Raw genomic sequence first — 19226 nt, 5'->3', positions numbered from 1 at the left:
TGCAGATGGTTGTAGCTTATATCACACGTAATGAGATTAGGTAGCTGGTAGATATTTATAAGGTATGTGCACGTGTTTGTTTTGTGTATTCCTATGCAGCTGGTGCAGTTTTCTGTATTTACCTAGTGTTTCTCATGAAGAAAATTACATATAAGCAAGTATGAAATACATGTTATGTTTGAAGTATTTCCTAATATATCAGTCATGTTGGAACAAATTTACATAATCAGAATAAGCATTGTAGGAGAACTATATTGTCCATCTGAATGCAGAATTCCAAAGAATAACAAGGAGAGATAAGAAAGCCTTCCTCAGTGATCAGTGCAAAGACATAGAGGCAATAGAATGGGAAAGACTAGAGATCTCTTCAAGAAAATTAGAGATACCAAGGGAACATTTCATGCAAAGATGGGCACAATAAAGGACAGAAACTGTATGGACCTAACGGAAGCAAAAGATATTAAGAGAAGGTGGCAAAAAATACACAAAAGAACTGAAAAAGATCTGCCTTTTCTAAATCCAGCTTGAACATCTGCAAGTTCACGGTTCACTTACTGTTGAAGCCTGGCTCAGAGAATTTTGAGCATCACTTTGCTAGTGCGTGAGATGAGTGCAGTTGTGCGGTAGTTTGAACATTCTTTGGCATTGCCCTTCTTTGGGATTGGAATGAAAACTGACCTTTTCCAGTCCTGTGGCCACTGCTGAGTTTTCCAAATTTGCTGACATATTGAGTGCAGCACTTTCACAGCATCATCTTTTAGGATTTGAAATAGTTCAACTGGAATTCCATCACCTCCACTTGCTTTGTTTGTAGTGATGCTTCCTAAGGCTCATTTGACTTCTCATTCCAGGATGTCTGGCTCTAGGTGAATGAACACATCATTGTGGTTATCTGGGTCATGAAGATCTTTTTTGTATAGTTCTGTGTATTCTTGCCACCTCTTCTTAATAGAAGAGTTTATTAAGGATAGAGTTTAGATGAAATTTAAATGAAGAGTAAGGCTTGAAGCAAAAGCAGGACTATGAAAGGGTCCATATCATACCTAGACTGCATGGTTGACACAGGTTCCTCATTCTTTGAAAACAATGAAGATAAAGTAAAGTTGTAGGGAGTTGTGTCCAACAGCTTATGCAAACTCTGAGTCTGAAATGTAAATCAAAACTTTTTATTTGTGTTAAAAATGACTTAGATCCTCTAGTCAAGGGTGGGTGTTTCTTGCTTATTGATATAATTTCCTTTGTTCAAAGGTTCTGATATTCTCTGAATTTTGAAAACACAGTGTCTCAGTAAGAAGGTAGTAGTGGCTCAAAGAAACAGATTGTTGGGGACACAGTTTTGAGGGCATTAACTATGACCCCCTTTGCCTGGCAATAATAAAAATTTTCTACTTCAGAAGAAAAAAAAAAGGAACTAGATTATTATAACACTCTACAGCTGCATCATGTCCTTGGGAGAATTCCCGTTTTTCCATTAACTTTTTATCTGTAGCCTGATGAATAGATGGACAGATTTTTGTCTTTCTCAGAATTCCTCTTCAGAAAAAGCTCAGCTACATCTCCAAGGATGTTTTTCATAGCATTATATGAAAAGATTGGAGGTAAAGTGTTGCATTTAAAAATATTTTGTAGAAGAGTTCTTAGCCTGAAACTTGTGATTCCTCTGAAATATGTAAAATTTTATGTTTCTATAAGTATATGTATTTTCCTAGAAAGGAAGTCTGTAGCTGTAATGTATTTCTCAACTCCAAAGGGCAAAATATTTGTTTATTAGTCTTCTCTGTGTTGTTAATCACTGGATAACTTTAATCCAATGCTATCTAGTTTACTGTGGTTATGGGAATGTTTTATTTCTTTGTTGTGCGGTATGGAAATCAGTAGCCATATGTCACTGTTGAGCACTTGAAATATGGCTAGTGAGGAATAGCATTTTTTATTTTAATTAAATATAAATAGCCACATGAGCCTAGTAATTACTATGCTTAGCATAGTCTTCAACAAGTCCCCGTATCTTTTCATCACCTCAGTTCTAAAGTGAAAGCTTTGTATGTGAAAAAAATCTTAGGAATCATCTAGTTTTTTTTTTTTTTTCTTTAGGTGGAAGAAAAAGCCCTTTTGAGAAAAAGTACATTGACCTAATTTTAAAATTTTGACTGTCTGTATAAGAATTTCAGTAATAATGATAATATAATATTTAAGAGCAACAATAATATATTCCTCACACTTAGTATTATTTCTGGAATACTAAGTTTGTTCAGTTTACTCTGTCAATGATTTGTATAATTGGGTTAGCAAACTATGACTTGTGGGCCAGTCCAGCTCATTACTGGTTTGTGTATACCACATGGCCTAGGAGTGGCTTTTATATTTATAAATGGTTGAGAAAAGAAAACAGAAGGAGAAAAGTATTTGAAAATCACATGAAATTCATATCACAGTGTCTAAAAAATAAAGTTTATTGGAACACAGTTATATTCATTCACTTTTTGTCTGTGGCTGACTTTGCACTACGGTGGCAGAGTTGAGTATAGTCTGCAAAGCCTAGGATATTTACTATCTGGACCTTTAAAAAATACTTCTTGACGTCTGGTATAGATACTCTTTACAAGTAAAATAACAACAACTTAGATACTGATTTATAAAACTCTGTTGTACCAAAGAAATTGAAGTTAATAGGAGTATGGGGTGATCTAATCCAAGTTCCACAGCCCTAAAGTAGCAGAGAGCAGTTTCATATTCTGGCCTTTTTTATTTTAGAGGCAATTTTCCTAATCCGTATGCCAGGACAGGCTATAATGTGATTGTTGTATGTATTTTAGATTTGATGAGTTTGACGAAGCAATTGATGAAGCTATAGAAGATGATATCAAAGAGGCTGATGGAGGAGGTACATGTTTATCATTCTCTTTTCTTCATCTCACTTGACCAGTACGTTAATTAAAATGCCCTGATTAAAGAGCAGTAAGCAGGCATATTTTCTCATTCTCCTCAGTGTGTATCAGGATCACTACTGATGTTGACTGAGATTCAAAATAATCCGTGAACATGGTGCCTCTGTGTAGACTCAGAGCTTACTAATTGTTTTAAAAGTGTGTTGTGCTTAGTTGTTCAGTCATGTCCAACTCTCTGCGACCCCATGGACTGTAGCCCGCCAGGCTTCTCTGTCCATGGGGATTCTCCAGATGAGAATACTGGAATGGGTTGCCATGCCCTCCTCTGGGGGATTTTCCCAACCCGGGATTGAATCCAGGTCTCCCACATTGCAGGTGGATTCTTTTCCCTCTGAGCCATTAGGGAAGCCCAATTATTTTAAAAGTAGTATTATTTTATAATCCAATGTAAAATAGAATTCTTCATCCCTAGATGAAAAAATTTACTTCTGCTTCCAAAGAGAAAACTTTGATTATCTTTCCATTTTTAAATGATTGCTGCTACAGTCACAAAAATCAATAATTTGAATCTGTTTTCAATTAAAAGCCAGTTTATTAATTTCATAGTCTTTAATGAGTAACATTAAAGTTGAAGTATTTGAAGATAATTAAAAAGCTATGTAGGGAATTCCCGGTACTTCAGTGTGGAAGATGATTATTTCCATTTGGTTATTATGAAAACTCCTACATGGATTAGTAATAAGTAGGCTATTTGTAGTCAAACTGAAGAAGTCACTAGCTTTTCCAGACATTTGTACCTTATTTACATTTTTGCTGCTGAATTCTCACTTTCTCTGTCTGGCAAACACAGTTTAAAAAAAAGATTGGTCTCTTTCTAAAGCCATGTCCAAAAAACGACTTTCAAGAAGAGATTCTTGAGTGACTGCTAATAGGTACGAGGTTTCTTTTGAGGATGATAAGAATGCTCTGGGATTAGTGGTGATGGTTGCACAGCTTTGTGACTATACTGAAAAACCTACTCATTATATACTTTAAAAGGATGATTATTCTGTGAGTCATATCAAAATTTTTTAGGAAGAAGTTCTGTACATAGTGTACTTCTATTTAGTAGGCTGTTGTTGTTTAGTTACTAAGTCGTGTCCAACTCTTTTGCGATCCCATGGACTGTAGCCTGCCAGGCTCCTCTGTCCATAGGATTTCCCAGGCAAGAATACTGGAGTGGGTTGCCACGTCCTTCTCCAAATCTTCCTGACCCAGGAATCAAACCCACATCTCCTGCAGTGGCAAGAAGATTCTTTGCCACTGAGCCACCTGGAAAGCCCCATTTAATAGGATAAACAAATGTAAAACTTTCTTGAAAACTCTGTCAGTTAAAGCTGTGAGAAAATTGCATAGCTCTAGGAAGAAAATAAATCAAATGAAAAAGCTTCTAAGGACAGTCTGTAGATGTTAAAGGGAAACTTTTAATAAACATAGAATTGTCTTTCTCTTTCCCTCCCTCTCTTCCCCTCAACCCTATGTCCCTGCCCCTGGACTCAGGAGTTGGCCGAGGAAAAGATATCTCCACCATCACAGGCCACCGTGGAAAAGACATCTCTACTATTTTGGATGAAGAAAGAAAAGAAAATAAACGACCCCAGAGGGCAGCTGCTGCTCGCCGGAAGAAACGCCGGCGACTGAATGATCTGGACAGTGACAGCAACCTGGATGAAGAGGAGAGCGAGGATGAATTCAAGATCAGTGATGGGTGCGTGGTCTGTCGGTAGATCCCATTCCCTAGTTCGCGGCTTGAACAGGGCTTCCAACCAAACTTGGCCCTGCCCTGATGGGGCTTTTGTTCTGCATGTAGATGGTCTGTTTTCAGGGTACTTCAAACAGATTCAACGATGCTGATTTTGGCTCTTTCTAGATTAAAACAAAGTTTTATGGGTGTTTGGGGTTACAAGGAGTCAGACACAACTGAGCGGCTAAACAGCAGCAACTATTTATTTTTTGACCAAGCCATGCAGCATGTGGGATCTTAGTTCCATGACCAAGGATTGAACCCATGCACCTGGCATTGGTTCCCAGTCAAATGTGAGAAATGGGCAGGTATAAGTAATTAGAAACTATTTTCTGGTGACCTATAGGGGTTTGGGTTGGGGCATGTAATTCTGTACTAAATTACAATATAGAAGCTTCTTCTATACTGTCAGGAAGCTTCTCTACAGAGCAGATATATGGAAGGAATACCACAGAGTTTCTCCTCTCAGATTGTTAGTGGAGGAAACAAACATAAAAACCACAGAAAAGTCCTTCTGCATGATTGCTACTAAAGCATAAGTCAGGGTACAGAAGAGGGCCATATCAATTCAGGGAGGTCAAGGAAAGCCTCAGAGTGGAAATAAAGCTCTGTCTGAAATGTGAAGAATGAATTGGGCAGATTGATGAATTTGGGATTAGAAGCAGTATAAAGAAAAAAGTATTCTAGGCAAAGAAATCCTGTCCAGGGCAGCCAGGCATAAAATGTCATAGAATATTTAGGAAACTCCTGGTTTGTCAGGATAAAAAGAATTAAGGTAGCAGCAGAGATTGCCCTCCTGAAGATGTAGCCAAGGCATAAAAAGGAACCAGATGATGGAGTTTTGTGTTTGTCCTGCAAACCCACTGAAGAGTTTTAAATACCAGACTAATATGAGGTTTATGTTTCAGAAAGATTCATCCTGGAATTCATTGGTAGGATTTAATGAGGGGAAATAAGCATAGAGATTAAAGAGACTGGGGAATTGCTGTAGTAGTTTAGGTGGGATATAAGACCCTGAACTGAGAAAAGGTATCAGGTTTGAGATATCTTTATGAAGTAGACTCAGGAGGAATTAGCCATTGATATGAGAAATGAACAGGGAGAAAGAAATTGGGATAAATTCCAAGTTTCTGCCTTGAATTACTGTATGGGTGATAGTACCAAATACCAGGCTAGGGAACAGAAGAGAGGAGTAGGCTAGGAAATAATGAGTCCACTTTTGGACATGTTGAATTTGAGGCACATGGACTTCCCAAGAGGCAAAAGCAATTTATGTACAAAAATGAGCATCAGTTGATCTTCATAACTCCTTCTTAAAAAAAAAAAAAGAATGGGTGCAAAAGAGATCTTCATTTTATAAACAGGGAAATTGATCCAATGACCTAGATATTTCCATTAAACATTCTTAATAATTTCACTGGACTTGTTAGAATTTGGACTCAGAACTCCAAAATGGGTTCATGGTTGTAAGTGTATCATCATAATTCATCCGGTTTCTCTTGGATAGATCTCAGGATGAATTTGTTGTATCCGATGAGAACCCAGATGAGAGTGAAGAAGACCCACCATCTAATGATGACAGCGACACTGATTTCTGTAGCCGAAGACTAAGGCGACACCCCTCCCGGCCTATGAGGCAAAGCAGGCGTTTGCGGAGAAAGACCCCAAAGAGAAAGTGCTCTGACGATGATGAGGAGGAGGAGTCTGAGGAGAACAGCAGAGACTCTGGTAAAGATAATTCATATCTACAGCTCACTAAGGAAATTCTTGTAACTTCTGGAATTAAAATTTCTTAAAATTCTGTTCAATTGTAATATAAGCTGTCTGATGAAACTTTGTGTTCTATTCTTACAACTCACCATTAATTAAATCTTTCACATAAAGCATGTCTGAGAAGACAGATACGGACGGATGTGTTAACTTCATGCCAAACTCGTTTATAATTGTGATGAATCCTTTTGGTGCCATGTGTTTCCATGCCTAGACTTCACCTCCAGAGTGTTTCTTGGGAATCGTTTTTAATAATCTGAGAACATTTTTCCTCAGATGTCTACCTGTCAGAGAAAGGTCACAAGTTACCTCTAACATTTATATCATAATCAGTGATTTATTAGTTTTTATAAGTTATCAGTGGTTGATGTTATTTATAGCTATGCTCATCCCTATTAAGTAAAGAGAGGCATGGCAGCCAAAATGACAGATAAGATGCTCCATGGGATTGGCAGACAGGCAGCTGTCATCTTACTGAGGAAATGCTACAGACAGGAGTATTATATCCCAGTTTGGGCCAGGCTTGTGGAGTTTGTTTACCTTTTTTTCTAAACCTTTTGAGTAAGTGGAGACATCAGGCCCCTTTATCAGTGATTATTTGCTGAAAACAAGAACATTTTCTTACATAACCATAGTATAATATCAAAATGGGGAACTTTTATATTGATAAAATACCATTAACTTATCAATAGTACACATACAGATATCATCAGGTGCCCCAATATTGTCCTTTATGTAAACACTTTTTTCCTGGTTGAGGATCCAGTTCAGGATTACGTTATGCATTTATTCATGTCTCTTTGGTCTCCTATTATCTGTAATATTCCTGAAATGTTGTCTTTGTTGACCACAGCATTTTTTAAGAATACACACTAGTTATTTTGTAAAATATAACTCATTTGGTTTTATGTTTCCTTGTGATTAGATTCTTATTATACATTTTTGGCCAGAATATCACATAATTAATGTATGTCCTCCAAGTCTCTATTATTTTTCCTTTGTAATTAATAAGTCATACAAGATATTTTGAGGCTGTAAATACCGTGTTCCTTATCAGATGTTGCATCCACCAGTTTTAGCATTTGTTGATGATTTTCTAACTCCTTCCTTCCTATTTATTACTTGCTGTTCTGTAAGAAAGAGTTTTCTGTTCTGCCCTGTATATTTATTTCTTTGGTATCAGTATGGATTTAATGGATTCTTATTTTGGTCTTATTACCGTTACTATTTTGACTCAGTTTGTCCTAGATTTGGCCTCTGGGGATCCCTTTAAACTGTTGGCCAGCAGTTTTTAAATATTTGAAATCCATTAGAGAACAAAGCTAGATGTGATGATTCAGTGAAATGTGTTAGCTTTCCTGAAAACTACTCTGACATAATGTCATAGCCTGATTTTGGTTTATTGATCAGAGATGACATGACAGGAACAGTGCTGTTTAGCAGTGCTTTGAGAGTTAAAGTAGCCCTGTCAGTTGTATTCAGCAGATTTTAATTCTGCATGGGTAAAAGCCAAAAGTATAACCTCAGTTCTGTACTTGAAACAAGCCCATCAGTTTTCTGTGGTTAGAAAGTTTAACCTCTGCAGTGCATTGTGATGCTATGAACGTAGCCATACAGCTGTATTCATAGGAACAGCAGGTTATCATGAGGCAGAACAGTAACCATCCACCAAGAAGAACAGTTGTGGCATCCACGCAGCCGACTGGGTAGCTCTTGGTTGTATGAGATAAGGTTTATGAAAAGCTTCTTTTTTTTCTTTTGGCTGTGTCACAGGATCTTAGTTCCCCCACCAAAGATTGAACCCCGGTCCTTGGCAGTGAAAGCACAGAGTCATAGCCACTGGACTGCCAGGGAATTCCCAATAAAACATTTTTTAATCTTGAGGTTGACTGCTAGTAGGATACATTTGTGAACTTTGGCATTAAAACTCCCATGAGATATACTCATATTATTAAGAAGAAAATTAGAAATTTATAAAAGTTACTGTTCATTTAAAAGTTATGACTGAACTCTGTGTAATAGCTTTATATTTTTATAAGCTAAACTAACATTTCTGTTTGGTGGAATTGAAAACTAAAATTTGTACTTCTTTTTCCTTTCTACCCACCCCCTTTTTTTTTTAAACAGAAAGTGACTTTAGTGATGACTTTAGCGATGATTTTGTAGAAACTCGGCGAAGAAGGTCTAGAAGGAACCAGAAGAGACAAATTAACTACAAGGAAGATTCAGAAAGTGATGGTTCCCAGAAGAGTTTACGACGTGGTAAAGAAATCAGACGAGTTCACAAGCGTAGGCTCTCTAGCTCAGATAGTGAAGGTAAGGAATAGCTCTCCAGTTTACAAACATTTGGACAAGGCAGCAGTACAAATTATAATAAAGTGAACTCACGATTATGATTCTGTACCATTTCTTAGAAATTTAATATATAGCCCATAGTATCTTTGAGATAAAACCCATTATTTTATGCCTGGTTAGCTTGTAGTTTAAATAACTGACGCTTGATAAGATAACTAGTTTTTAAGTTCTTCACTGTAATAATTAAATTCTTCATTGAAACTAGAAGAGTGTCAGAAAACTGTGATTTGTTAACAAGATTTCTTTTGCTTCTTGATAATTTATGGCCCTCGTTTTGAAATAGCCTCCTGTGCCCTGAATAGCTGAACAGTTGCAAGTCAAGAGTGCCTACTCTCTCTCTTTACTTTGACAGTGAGCTTTAGTCGGTAAACTTTTATTTCTTAATAGCTTTAGCTGTGCACCGTACCAGAATTACAAGTTCTTAAATATGAATTTGTGATGTCCACTTAGTCTTTGTAGTTATTTATTCTAGATTTCTTCTCATTTTAAATGATTATTTGCTTTCATAGATCCTTGTCAATTAAATTTGAGCTCAAGTCAGGAAAGTAAGGGAAAAAAATATTTGGGTATGGGAGACTAAAAGAAAGGAGGTAAATGTCTGGGTGAATGTGTATCTTTTCTTGTGTCACTAAAGACAAATATAAATTCATTAATTCAGCTATTAAAAATGAATACTTAATGAACTAGTCACTGTCCTAGGCCCTGGGAATAGAACAGTGAAAAGAATAACCAAAAATATAGCTTTCTCATGTAATTCTTATTTTTGTTGGAGGAAGAGAGACAATAACCATGAAAAATAAGCAGAATATTAGGTGGAGATAAGTGCTGTGGAGAAAGTAGAAAAGGAGGGTTGTGGGGGTAGTTGGAATTTCAGATAGAGTACCAAGGGAATGCCTCCCTCAGAAGTCAGCATTTGAGTAAAGACCTAAAAAATAGAGTTGATTCCCACCTGTGGTGAGTGGGGACTGTTACCCAAAGGTAGGGTCCGGGTGCTCACTGCACTAAAGCCAATAAATAGGCCAGGTTGGTGGAAAGGAAAGTTTGCTTTATTTCAGATGCCAGGCACTGGTGAGAGGTGGAAGGGGTTGGTGAGGGGTAGGAAGGGTGGACATCTGTTCAGAGGCTGACTCCCCTCCTGACAAGCAGGGCATGAGAGCTTTTATAGGCTGAGGGAAGGGGCTGCATGCAGAAACAGCACAGTCAACTCAAATGGTCGTCAGTGGTCTGACCAGCATCCTCTTGGTTGTTTTAGGTTCAGTTACTCTTTAGTTCCAGGGTTGGTTTATTCCTGTTTCTTTGAAGCCAGTTCTTGGGATTGTAGCAGCTCATGTCACAACTACGATCTGGTCATCATGTAGTTAACTTCTTCATCTCGGGTTTCAGTATCTGTAAGACAGCTCACAGGATGAGGCTCAGAATGTTATCTATAGCTTTTGAGAAGTAACTCAAGGTCCTTGACTGTGCTTCATGACTACTTTATTATTATTTGATCTCCTTTGACTTTTTATTTCTGCATTTTCTCATTTCTCTGATTAAACTTATCCTTTTACTAAAGTTTTCCACAGAATTTCGTCTGTGGAAATGCAGGCAGAAGACATGGGGGGCAAGGACCATAAAGTCTTGCTCCGTTCAGTACCATATTGGATAGTTAGATAATGCAGTAGGCCATTGTATAGACTTTGGACTTTATTCTGTGTGAAATGAGCAATAATTGTAGGATTTTGAGCAAAGGAGTGATATTATCTGACTTACATTTTAATATGGTATCTATGTTATGAGTAAATTAAAGGGTATAGGGAAGGAATCTAGGAGTCTAGTTGGGGGGTCATTAAAATAGGCCAGGTGAGAGATGATGGTGGGTGAGACTAGAGCAGTAGCAGTAAAGGGGTGAAAAGGAGTCAAATTATGGATATATTTGAATATAGCCCACAGAATTTACTGTTGGATTAGATGGGAAAAAGAAAGGAATCAAGGATGACCGAGTGATTAGAAGAATCGAGTTGTCAATAATTAAGATGGTAGAGACCACAATTGTGCAAGGTTGAGGAGGAAGTGTCAGAGGTTGGTTCTGCCTGTTTAGAAATCCAAGCATAGATGGTAGGTAGGCAGTTTGATACATGAGCCTGGAATTTAGGGATTGGTTGCCTAAAACAAATGTGAGAGTCACCATCAAATGGGTGGTATGCAAAGCCATGAGACCAGGTGAGATCAAGTATAGACAAAAAACATTTAAGGGCTACCAGGGACATTTAATAACGTGGAAAGAGAGTACAGTCTTTCAGATGCAGTGCTTAGTTTTAATTATTCCTTATCGCTATGTTTACACAATTCTCTAATTTGAGGGTTAGTAGGAAGGAGTTTCTTAGTTTGTGACCAACCTGTCTTTATTTAATTTAAGGATTTTTCTCTTAAAGTATAAGATAAAGTATACTGTGAATCATATTGGGCATTGTGAAAATGAGAAGAGAGAGAAATGAGGCCAGTTATTGAAGGGAAATATTTATGTACAAGCAAGTCTGAAAGTAGGACATGGGAGGAATATGGGAGGAAGAAGAGGATTACTTATATTTGTTAATGGTTAACTGTGCCAATGGCTTAAATGTGCTGTTTATTCTAGAGAGCTATATGTCCAAGAACTCTGAAGATGATGAGCTAGCTAAAGAATCAAAGCGGTCAGTTCGAAAACGGGGTCGAAGCACAGATGAGTATTCCGAAGCAGATGAGGAGGAAGAAGAAGGTAAACCATCCCGAAAACGACTACACCGGATCGAGACAGATGAAGAGGAGAGTTGTGACAATGCTCATGGAGATGCAGATCAACCTGCCCATGACCGCCAGCCCAGGGTCCTGCCCTCAGAACAAGACAGCACCAAAAAGCCCTATCGGATAGACAGTGATGAGGAAGACTTTGAAAATGTAGGCAAGGTGGGGAGCCCATTGGACTATAGCCTAGTGGACCTACCTTCCACCAATGGACAGAGTCCTGGCAAAGCTATTGAAAACTTGATTGGCAAGCCAGCTGAGAAGCCTCAGACCCCCAAGGACAGCAGCACAGCCAGTGCAAGCCTGGCCCCCAATGGGACAAGTGGTGGGCAGGAGGCAGGGGCACCAGAAGAGGACGAAGATGAGCTTTTAAGAGTGACTGACCTTGTTGATTATGTTTGTAACAGTGAACAGTTATAAGACTTTTTTCCATTTTTGTGCTAATTTATTCCACGGTAGCTCTCACACCAGCGGGCCAGTTATTAAAAGCTGTTTTATTTTTCCTAGAAAACTCCACTACAGAATGACTTTTTAGAAGAAAAATTTCAACAGACCCTGAAGTCTTTCTGTGAAGTGACCAGTTTTGAACTTTGAAGATAAATAATTGCTGTAAATTCCTTCTGATTTTCTTTTTCCAAGTTCATGGTCCTTGGTAATTTCAGTCATGGGGAAAAAAAAATCTTATTATAACAACAAAGATTTGTATATTTTTGACTTTATATTTCCTGAGCTCTCCTGACTTTGTGAAAAGGGTGGATAAGAATGCATTCCAAATCTGTGAGGGCCCAAAACAGAATTAGGGGTGGGAGAAAGCACTTGTGCTTTTAGCTTTTTCATATTAAATATATATTATATTTAAACATTCATGGCATAGATGATGATTAACAGACTGTTTAAAAGTATTGTTGCAATTTAAGAATTGTAGATAACATCATACATAAGTCATTTTAGTAACAGCATTCATAAAATCAACTTGTTTACTATTGGAGATAACCACACTTAAAAAAGAAGAGACCGATAAAAAAATACCATCATAAAAAACTGTAACCTAAGTTTCTGTTATAGCGGAGTTTCTTGTTTTTAAAAAAAATCATCTGAAAAGCATTTGTATAGTAAAATGTATAATGAAGCTTTGACAACCAGGTTGTGCTAATAGCAAATTTTTTTAAACAGCTTTATGCAGTGGTAATGACGTGGCCTTTAATATGCCATCATGGAGAGTTATTAGTGAAATGAGTGTGGTCTTTCTTAAGACCTGAGTGGACTGTAAACTTTGCAGATAATGTAACTCTTGTTTTATGGCCACTTAATATTTAAATATCTGAATTATCATTTTCAAAGAAATACACCTATACATAACATACATGAAGAGATGGATGCTAAGCTGACTGCAGTATTTTAGCACATTTGAAGAAGGGGAAAGGATTTTCAGGTGAATTTTAACTGGTCTATTCTTGCCCTTAGTATCTACTTCAAATTGAAGTCTACAAACAAAGCAGTTCCTTTGGGAGGTTTTTAGTTTGAATTTTAGCATGTGTGTGTGTGTGTGTGTGCGCGCGCGCGCGCGTGTGTGTATGTGTATGTGTGTGTGTTAGAATTTCCTATCTGCCTGGATATATTAGCAGGGTTTGAATGTAGTTTTGGCCATTGGCCGTTAGACTTCTATTAAAATTCATTAACAGTCACATGACCAACATAGAGTTGATTGAAAACCACCAATATACTTAATAGATATATCCATTTCAAACATCTCAACATTTTAAAGAAAGATAAGCTGTTTGTTTCAAGAAAATAGGGGTTTGTAACTAACTAAATACCTAACATGTAATTGACACTAAAATATGAACTTTGTCTTAGTTTCTGTTTCAGCTGTAAAATTTCAGGCAGAGCCATAAATAACGTTGTACAGAGTGTAGCACTTGTGATTAAACCTTGCCTGTCAAATTCTGAAACCTTCAGCCATTACTTCTGTGAAAACTTTTGCCCTGGGATTGGGTTTTCTGTTTCAGTGTTGTGTCTGTTGCCGGCAATGGACACACCATATCTGCTGCTGGCCCAAGGAACTTCATTAATTTTTCTTTCCAAATTAAGCATTCTGTGTTCTAGTCAGTGAATAATAAAGCACTTCTCTTTTATATTATTAAAAAGCTGGCATTAGACTTGCATTATAAATACCTCTAGAAACTTCATACTCTTTCTTTTCCTCCCTTCACAGGTGTTGCCCTTAAATCTTATCTTTTGTCCTTGAAAGTTTATAGCTGTCGTTTTTCACTTGTTGGTTCCTGTTTGTTTTGTTTCACCTTAGTTCTGTAGTACCTGCCCATTAATATTTTTGCTTTGATTCTAGCAGTGTATATGTATCTGTATAAAAAATAAAATAATGAAAGCAGCCTAAAAATAGGATGCACCAGTAGCATGTGGTTCCAAGCAAGTTGTGATTTTTCTTTTGAGACAATATTATACCAGAAGGGAGCGAAGGACTTATATTCCCAGACACTAAGCAGGGCTATGTAAGGAGCCACATTCACTTACCAGGCCTGCTTTCTAGCTAGGTTTGTCCCATTTATTTGAAAGTCAGTTAAGAATGTGAGCCTTTAACTATATAGAACAGGAGGCAATAGAAGGATTCCTATTAACACATGGTAAGTGGTTAGAACGTGCAGGTGGCCTATCCTGCCCCCCATCTTCTGCTACCATTTTAGTCCTGCAATGGGGTAAAGCCACTAAGGTGTAGAAAATCCCTGCTCTACCTCCGGACACACGAGCTTCTGCTTCAACCTGTTCTCTTCAGTTAAGCAAACGACAAGAAGTATTAAATGGGTAGATTATTTATTTTACAGGATGCCTAATGTGAAATAAGTTCTTTTTACCTTTCTGCCATACAGAGCAAAAGGTTAATTTTTATCTTCGTAAAGACTGAGTATTCCATTTAGCAAATGTCTCACTGACATGGGTTTTGATGCCACTTTTGCTGCCTGTTACTTACCAAACTTGAATTAAGTGTTTGTGAACTCAATAGTGAGTGTTTCCTTTTGAATTCCCTTTACATTCTGATTAAACCAGTTAACTTTGCTTCATCTACAAAGAGTACAATCCAAGCACCTGACAGTTACAAATAATCATGCAGATAGGTTAATTATGGCTGATGAAATGTTGAACAGTTCACAAACAATTCTGCTGCTTGGTGTTTAGATTCAGTCCCTCAGAGAGTCTTGTGTTTGCTGAAATACCAACTCTGAACATGCTTTGAAGAAGTTAAAAAGAACAAAATGTAGGAAAAAGAGAATGTTCTATATCCAAAGACATACTTCAGTCATTAGGAACGGTCCTAATTCAGACATTAGGACTGCTGTACAGGAAAGCAGCAATTCATCTAGAGTTTAGAACATCTTGGATTCTTGTAATTAGAGTACTCATCATGGATTTAGGCTCCCAGTAGCTGCTGTGTAATAATAGAACCCTATAATACTCTAAAACCCCTTTTTGGAAGTATAAATCAAGACTCCCAATATCAAACTCCACTATAGCAAATGTATTAAGGAGAGATGTAGTTTAGTACTCATAATATTTAGTTTGCAGTTTCTGTAAAGGTTTGAAAACTAGCCAAATTTTCACAAAGCAGAAACTTTGAATTAAAATTTGTGAAGACTCAGACTGAAAATAATATGTTTTCATTTTGTAGACATGTGCTGATGAAATAGTGCTTCGTGTAAACATTTTCTATTGTTGGCACAGTACTAGAGAATGATGGCAGAGATATTTTCAAGAATATACCTGATTTATTAAGGATGGATTTCCTTGGCACATCTTTTTCCAGTTGGTCAAGGCTGCAGATTCCGAGAATAAAAAGGAGTTTCATTTAGAATAAATTCATGTCTGATTTTTTTTTTAAATGACCTACCAAAGAATCAAGGACTTCAAATGCTAAAGAAGTTGTTGGAAAAAAGATTTTTAAACAAATTAACAGGACATTACAAACTCCAGTTTTTACTTTTCGATTGATGGAACACATCCCATGATACACAACACATATAAAGAAAAATGTAGGCCTGCTTAGAGTTTAAAAAGAGGGGAAATGTTAGCTATTTTAAAGTGGGGTTGATGGAATTTTCTCCGTCACAAAGAATTCCTTTTTAGCCTATGTTTGTGGGTATAAGAGGTGTTAGCCATTCTCTAGTCCTACCGTACAATTGAAAGGAATCTAACTGAATCTGTAAGTTCAATATTCAGAAAAAGTTGTGAAGGCTGCCCTTCACCGACAGTGAACAAGGTCCCTGATTCATGGCTTTGCCTCACAGCTATAGGACAAGTATTCAAAAGCCCAGATCTTTTTAAAATGGAATGAACATATATATGTATGTGTATATATATATAAGTTAATATGTATATACATATCTTAGATATTAGAAGAAATAAAAATGAACCCTTTGAAGTTATTTGACACAAGAAAAAAGACATAATTGTAACTGATGTGAGATTATGAACATAATTTAATTACAGGAAGCCTAGAGAAAAATAGTGAAGTTCCTCTTCTTGGTTTAACATCCTGGTTCTCCCAAGAAGCAAGAATGCCAAGACTGCATACCTTCTGTATCTACCTAGTCCTCTGTTTAATATCTGTTATTAAACCTCCTTAGAATAAAATCCATTCCTATTTTATCCACCATTCCCAGTGTACCTGTAATCCTACCTTGGAAGTGGCAAGCTAACTGCTGATTTACTTCATTGTTTTATACCAATCCTGAAAGACAAGAACTTTTATTATCGATGTATTTAAACTGAGTTGTTATATGTATAATTAATAATTTGTCTTCAAAATATTTCACTCTTAAATTATCATTAACATTTTTTTGAGTGCCAAGAATTGCTAAGTAACTATGTAACATATGAAGATAGTCATTCCCCATGAATCAAGCAGTAGTCATTATAAGCCAAATTGTAGTGTACTTGGTATGTCACTACTCTAGATGGTACACTCACACTTAAAAATTCATGTAAACCCTCTCCGAAATTGATTAGAATACAGTTTCCATTAGTGAATTTTTTTTTCATTTTGCTCATGTAAGGTCAATTTTTTTTTCATTTTATATTTATACCATTTCACTCTGGGAAATACAGAAAACAATTCTGGCACATTGTAGTGATTTCAGTTAATAAAGATTTTTATTTTAAAAACTAAGATGTCTATCCTATGCATAAGTTATATGAGAGGGCATAACAAATTATTAGACAAGTAGAAATTAATCTCCTTAGACATTGTGAATGAGAAAAAAAACATTTTTAAAGGAACTACATTTTTTTTTTTTGCCAAACCGGTACAAGCTAGAAAATGCACTAAGGACTGAGTGACCTGCCTTGTTCATTTTGCCACTGGATGATGTAAGTTAAGAATGGAATTGTTAGCCCTAACTATATGTTTTCTTGACTTTCATCAGTTTCTAAAGAAATCTAATTTAAGTGTTTGGGGTTTTGTTTGACGTGTATTTATTGAGTTCTGGTCTTAGACCAGGAGCTAGCTGCATGTCACGTTTTATTGGATGGCCAAGAACACAGTTATTGGGAGACTTAATGGCTCAAAACCTTCTGAATCATTTAACTTATTTTGTATGTTGCAAAAGAAAAAAAGTTTATTTTGCTTGAGAGTCACATTTTTATAACTGTACAGCTTTTAAGGGATGGGAGGTGGAAAATACCCTAAAATAGGATGTAGATTTTTACAATTGTGTTTATGATAGAACATCTACAGGTGCATTATGTAATTAAACCTAAAATTGTTTAAAATTTTGTGCCATGGTCTTTTTCATTCTGTCCTTTAGCAGAGCTGGTGCATGTCAATACTGCTAAATGGACAAGCCTTGAAATTAGGCTAATAACCTGTCTCCAAAGCTTTAAGATCATTGCATGAAAATTACACACACACACATACTTAGACATCCATACATAGATTTAGTTTATTTTAGTGTAAATGGATTTTCAATTTTAGAACAGCTATTATAGCTCACATTTGGCAGTTAATGATATTTTCTTAAAGTGTGTGATTTTCGTGATGCTTAACTAGGGTTTTCTCAATGTTGGTCTGGTGTTATGTTCTATTATGAAAGTAATGTCTTGATCATGGTATCTGAATTGTAGCTTGCCCAAACCTGCCAGGGGTTTTTTATACACCTTGAAAGGGTGTACCCTGTGTTGGGATGAGGGGATTGGGAGTGGAACACAGCTTTGTTTCTTTTCAATCTGTAAAAGAAGTAAAAACTAGAATTGTTCAATTTGGTTCTTGTAGACTCAATTCAGTAGACTTAATTCCACAGGAATAGTTGTCTGCTGGAGGCATGGCAGGAAGGGATATCAGATTCAAATTCAAATTCCCTTCTTACTTGATAAATACTTTGAAATCTTAATAGAGCTGCTAATTATAGCAGTCTTTTACATGGCACATTTTTGATGAGTTATAATGACACCTCTGTTTAAACACCAGTGCTTTTTGCTATCTGATAATGTACCATTCTGATTTCTCACTTTTGTAGCACAAGTGTATTCTTGTAAAGAATTAAATTCATAACTTCTAAGTTACCTTTATCTATTTCCAGTTACTGTGGGATGTCAGTTTCTTTGCTATCCTTGCCTATTCAGAAATGAAGCTTGGGAATCATGAATTTCCAGGCAAAGAATATAAATCCCAGATAAGAATTTGTAGATGGTATATGTTAGATTCCCATTTTAAACTAATAGCTGGGATCCAGGGAGTGTTTGATCAAAATGCCTCTTGGGTTTTCAGACATGCTTATATGAAATGCTTTATTTTCCTATGCATAAAAAATATTCCTAGATACGTTCTCAGAATGCTTTATTTTGTTTCTAGGAGATGAGCGCTAAAGCAGACTCCAAGATTAACATAAAACTCTTGAGGTAATAAGGAATGTGGTATTAGCTAAACAGAAGCTGGCATGCTCTCTGCCACGTAAGACATACTGCATGTGTAAGGGGGGGAAAAACATGAAAACTGGAAGTGTGATTCCAATAACGCACAAAGTAAATTTTGTGCATAGAAAATACGGGAATTCCTGGTAGCTTAAAGCTTCAGGGGTTAACTGCAGTGTATGAACACCTAGTGTGTTAGAATTGCAGTGCATAGTTGTTTGAATACAATATTCCTTGTAAGTGACAACCAAAATATGTTGTGGCTCGTGCCAATATTTTTGTTAATGAAATGTTCAATGTCTCACTACAGTCTGATCAGAACTCTTGGTGTTATAAAATAGGCCTAAAAGCTATTTTATGGCTACTGGCCTAATTGTGTAACTTTTTTCTTTCAAAATGTTTTATTATAATACTTATGTCATTTCTTTCACTTAATATATGTCAATTGTCATAATAAAAAATTAAATAATTTGATGTATTTAGCATGATGTGTTTGCAAATTTAGTTTATTTTAAACTTTGTAGCACATAGAAAGCTAAGAATTTTCTGTTACTGTTGATGAAGGTTGAAAGTTTTTATCACCCCAGAAAACATGAACTGTTCTCTTACCATCTAGAAAGTAAATTTGCAAGTGCATCAATTTTCCCCAAATAATTGTTATAGCTGTTTGCCAAGGATGTGAATTACAGATACTTGAAAGCTATTCTTGATTTCTATCTTCAGCCTCTGGAGGACTGACACATTAAAGA

The 19226-nt window shown here is 36.5% G+C and overlaps 1 protein-coding gene across 1 annotated transcript in view; it reads left to right on the top strand.

Annotated features, from left to right (window-relative positions):
• The window catches only part of RSF1 (remodeling and spacing factor 1), a 153127-nt gene extending 134179 nt beyond the window's left edge, over positions 1-18948 (top strand). Inside the window, exons 12-16 of the mRNA XM_055416058.2 lie at positions 2817-2884; positions 4428-4635; positions 6179-6399; positions 8569-8757; positions 11414-18948. Of these exons, the coding sequence (XP_055272033.1) occupies positions 2817-2884; positions 4428-4635; positions 6179-6399; positions 8569-8757; positions 11414-11979 (1252 nt within the window). The 3' untranslated portion in view covers positions 11980-18948. The remainder of the gene's footprint in view (positions 1-2816; positions 2885-4427; positions 4636-6178; positions 6400-8568; positions 8758-11413) is intronic.
• The last annotated feature ends 278 nt before the right edge of the window (positions 18949-19226 follow it).

Source organism: Moschus berezovskii, chromosome 25, assembly GCF_049115385.1.
Source record: "Moschus berezovskii isolate FMDL1 chromosome 25, NW_MosBer_1.0, whole genome shotgun sequence".
Taxonomy (NCBI): domain Eukaryota; kingdom Metazoa; phylum Chordata; class Mammalia; order Artiodactyla; family Moschidae; genus Moschus; species Moschus berezovskii.
Note: the sequence above shows the minus strand (reverse complement) of the source record. Positions and strands in the feature narration are given on the sequence as shown.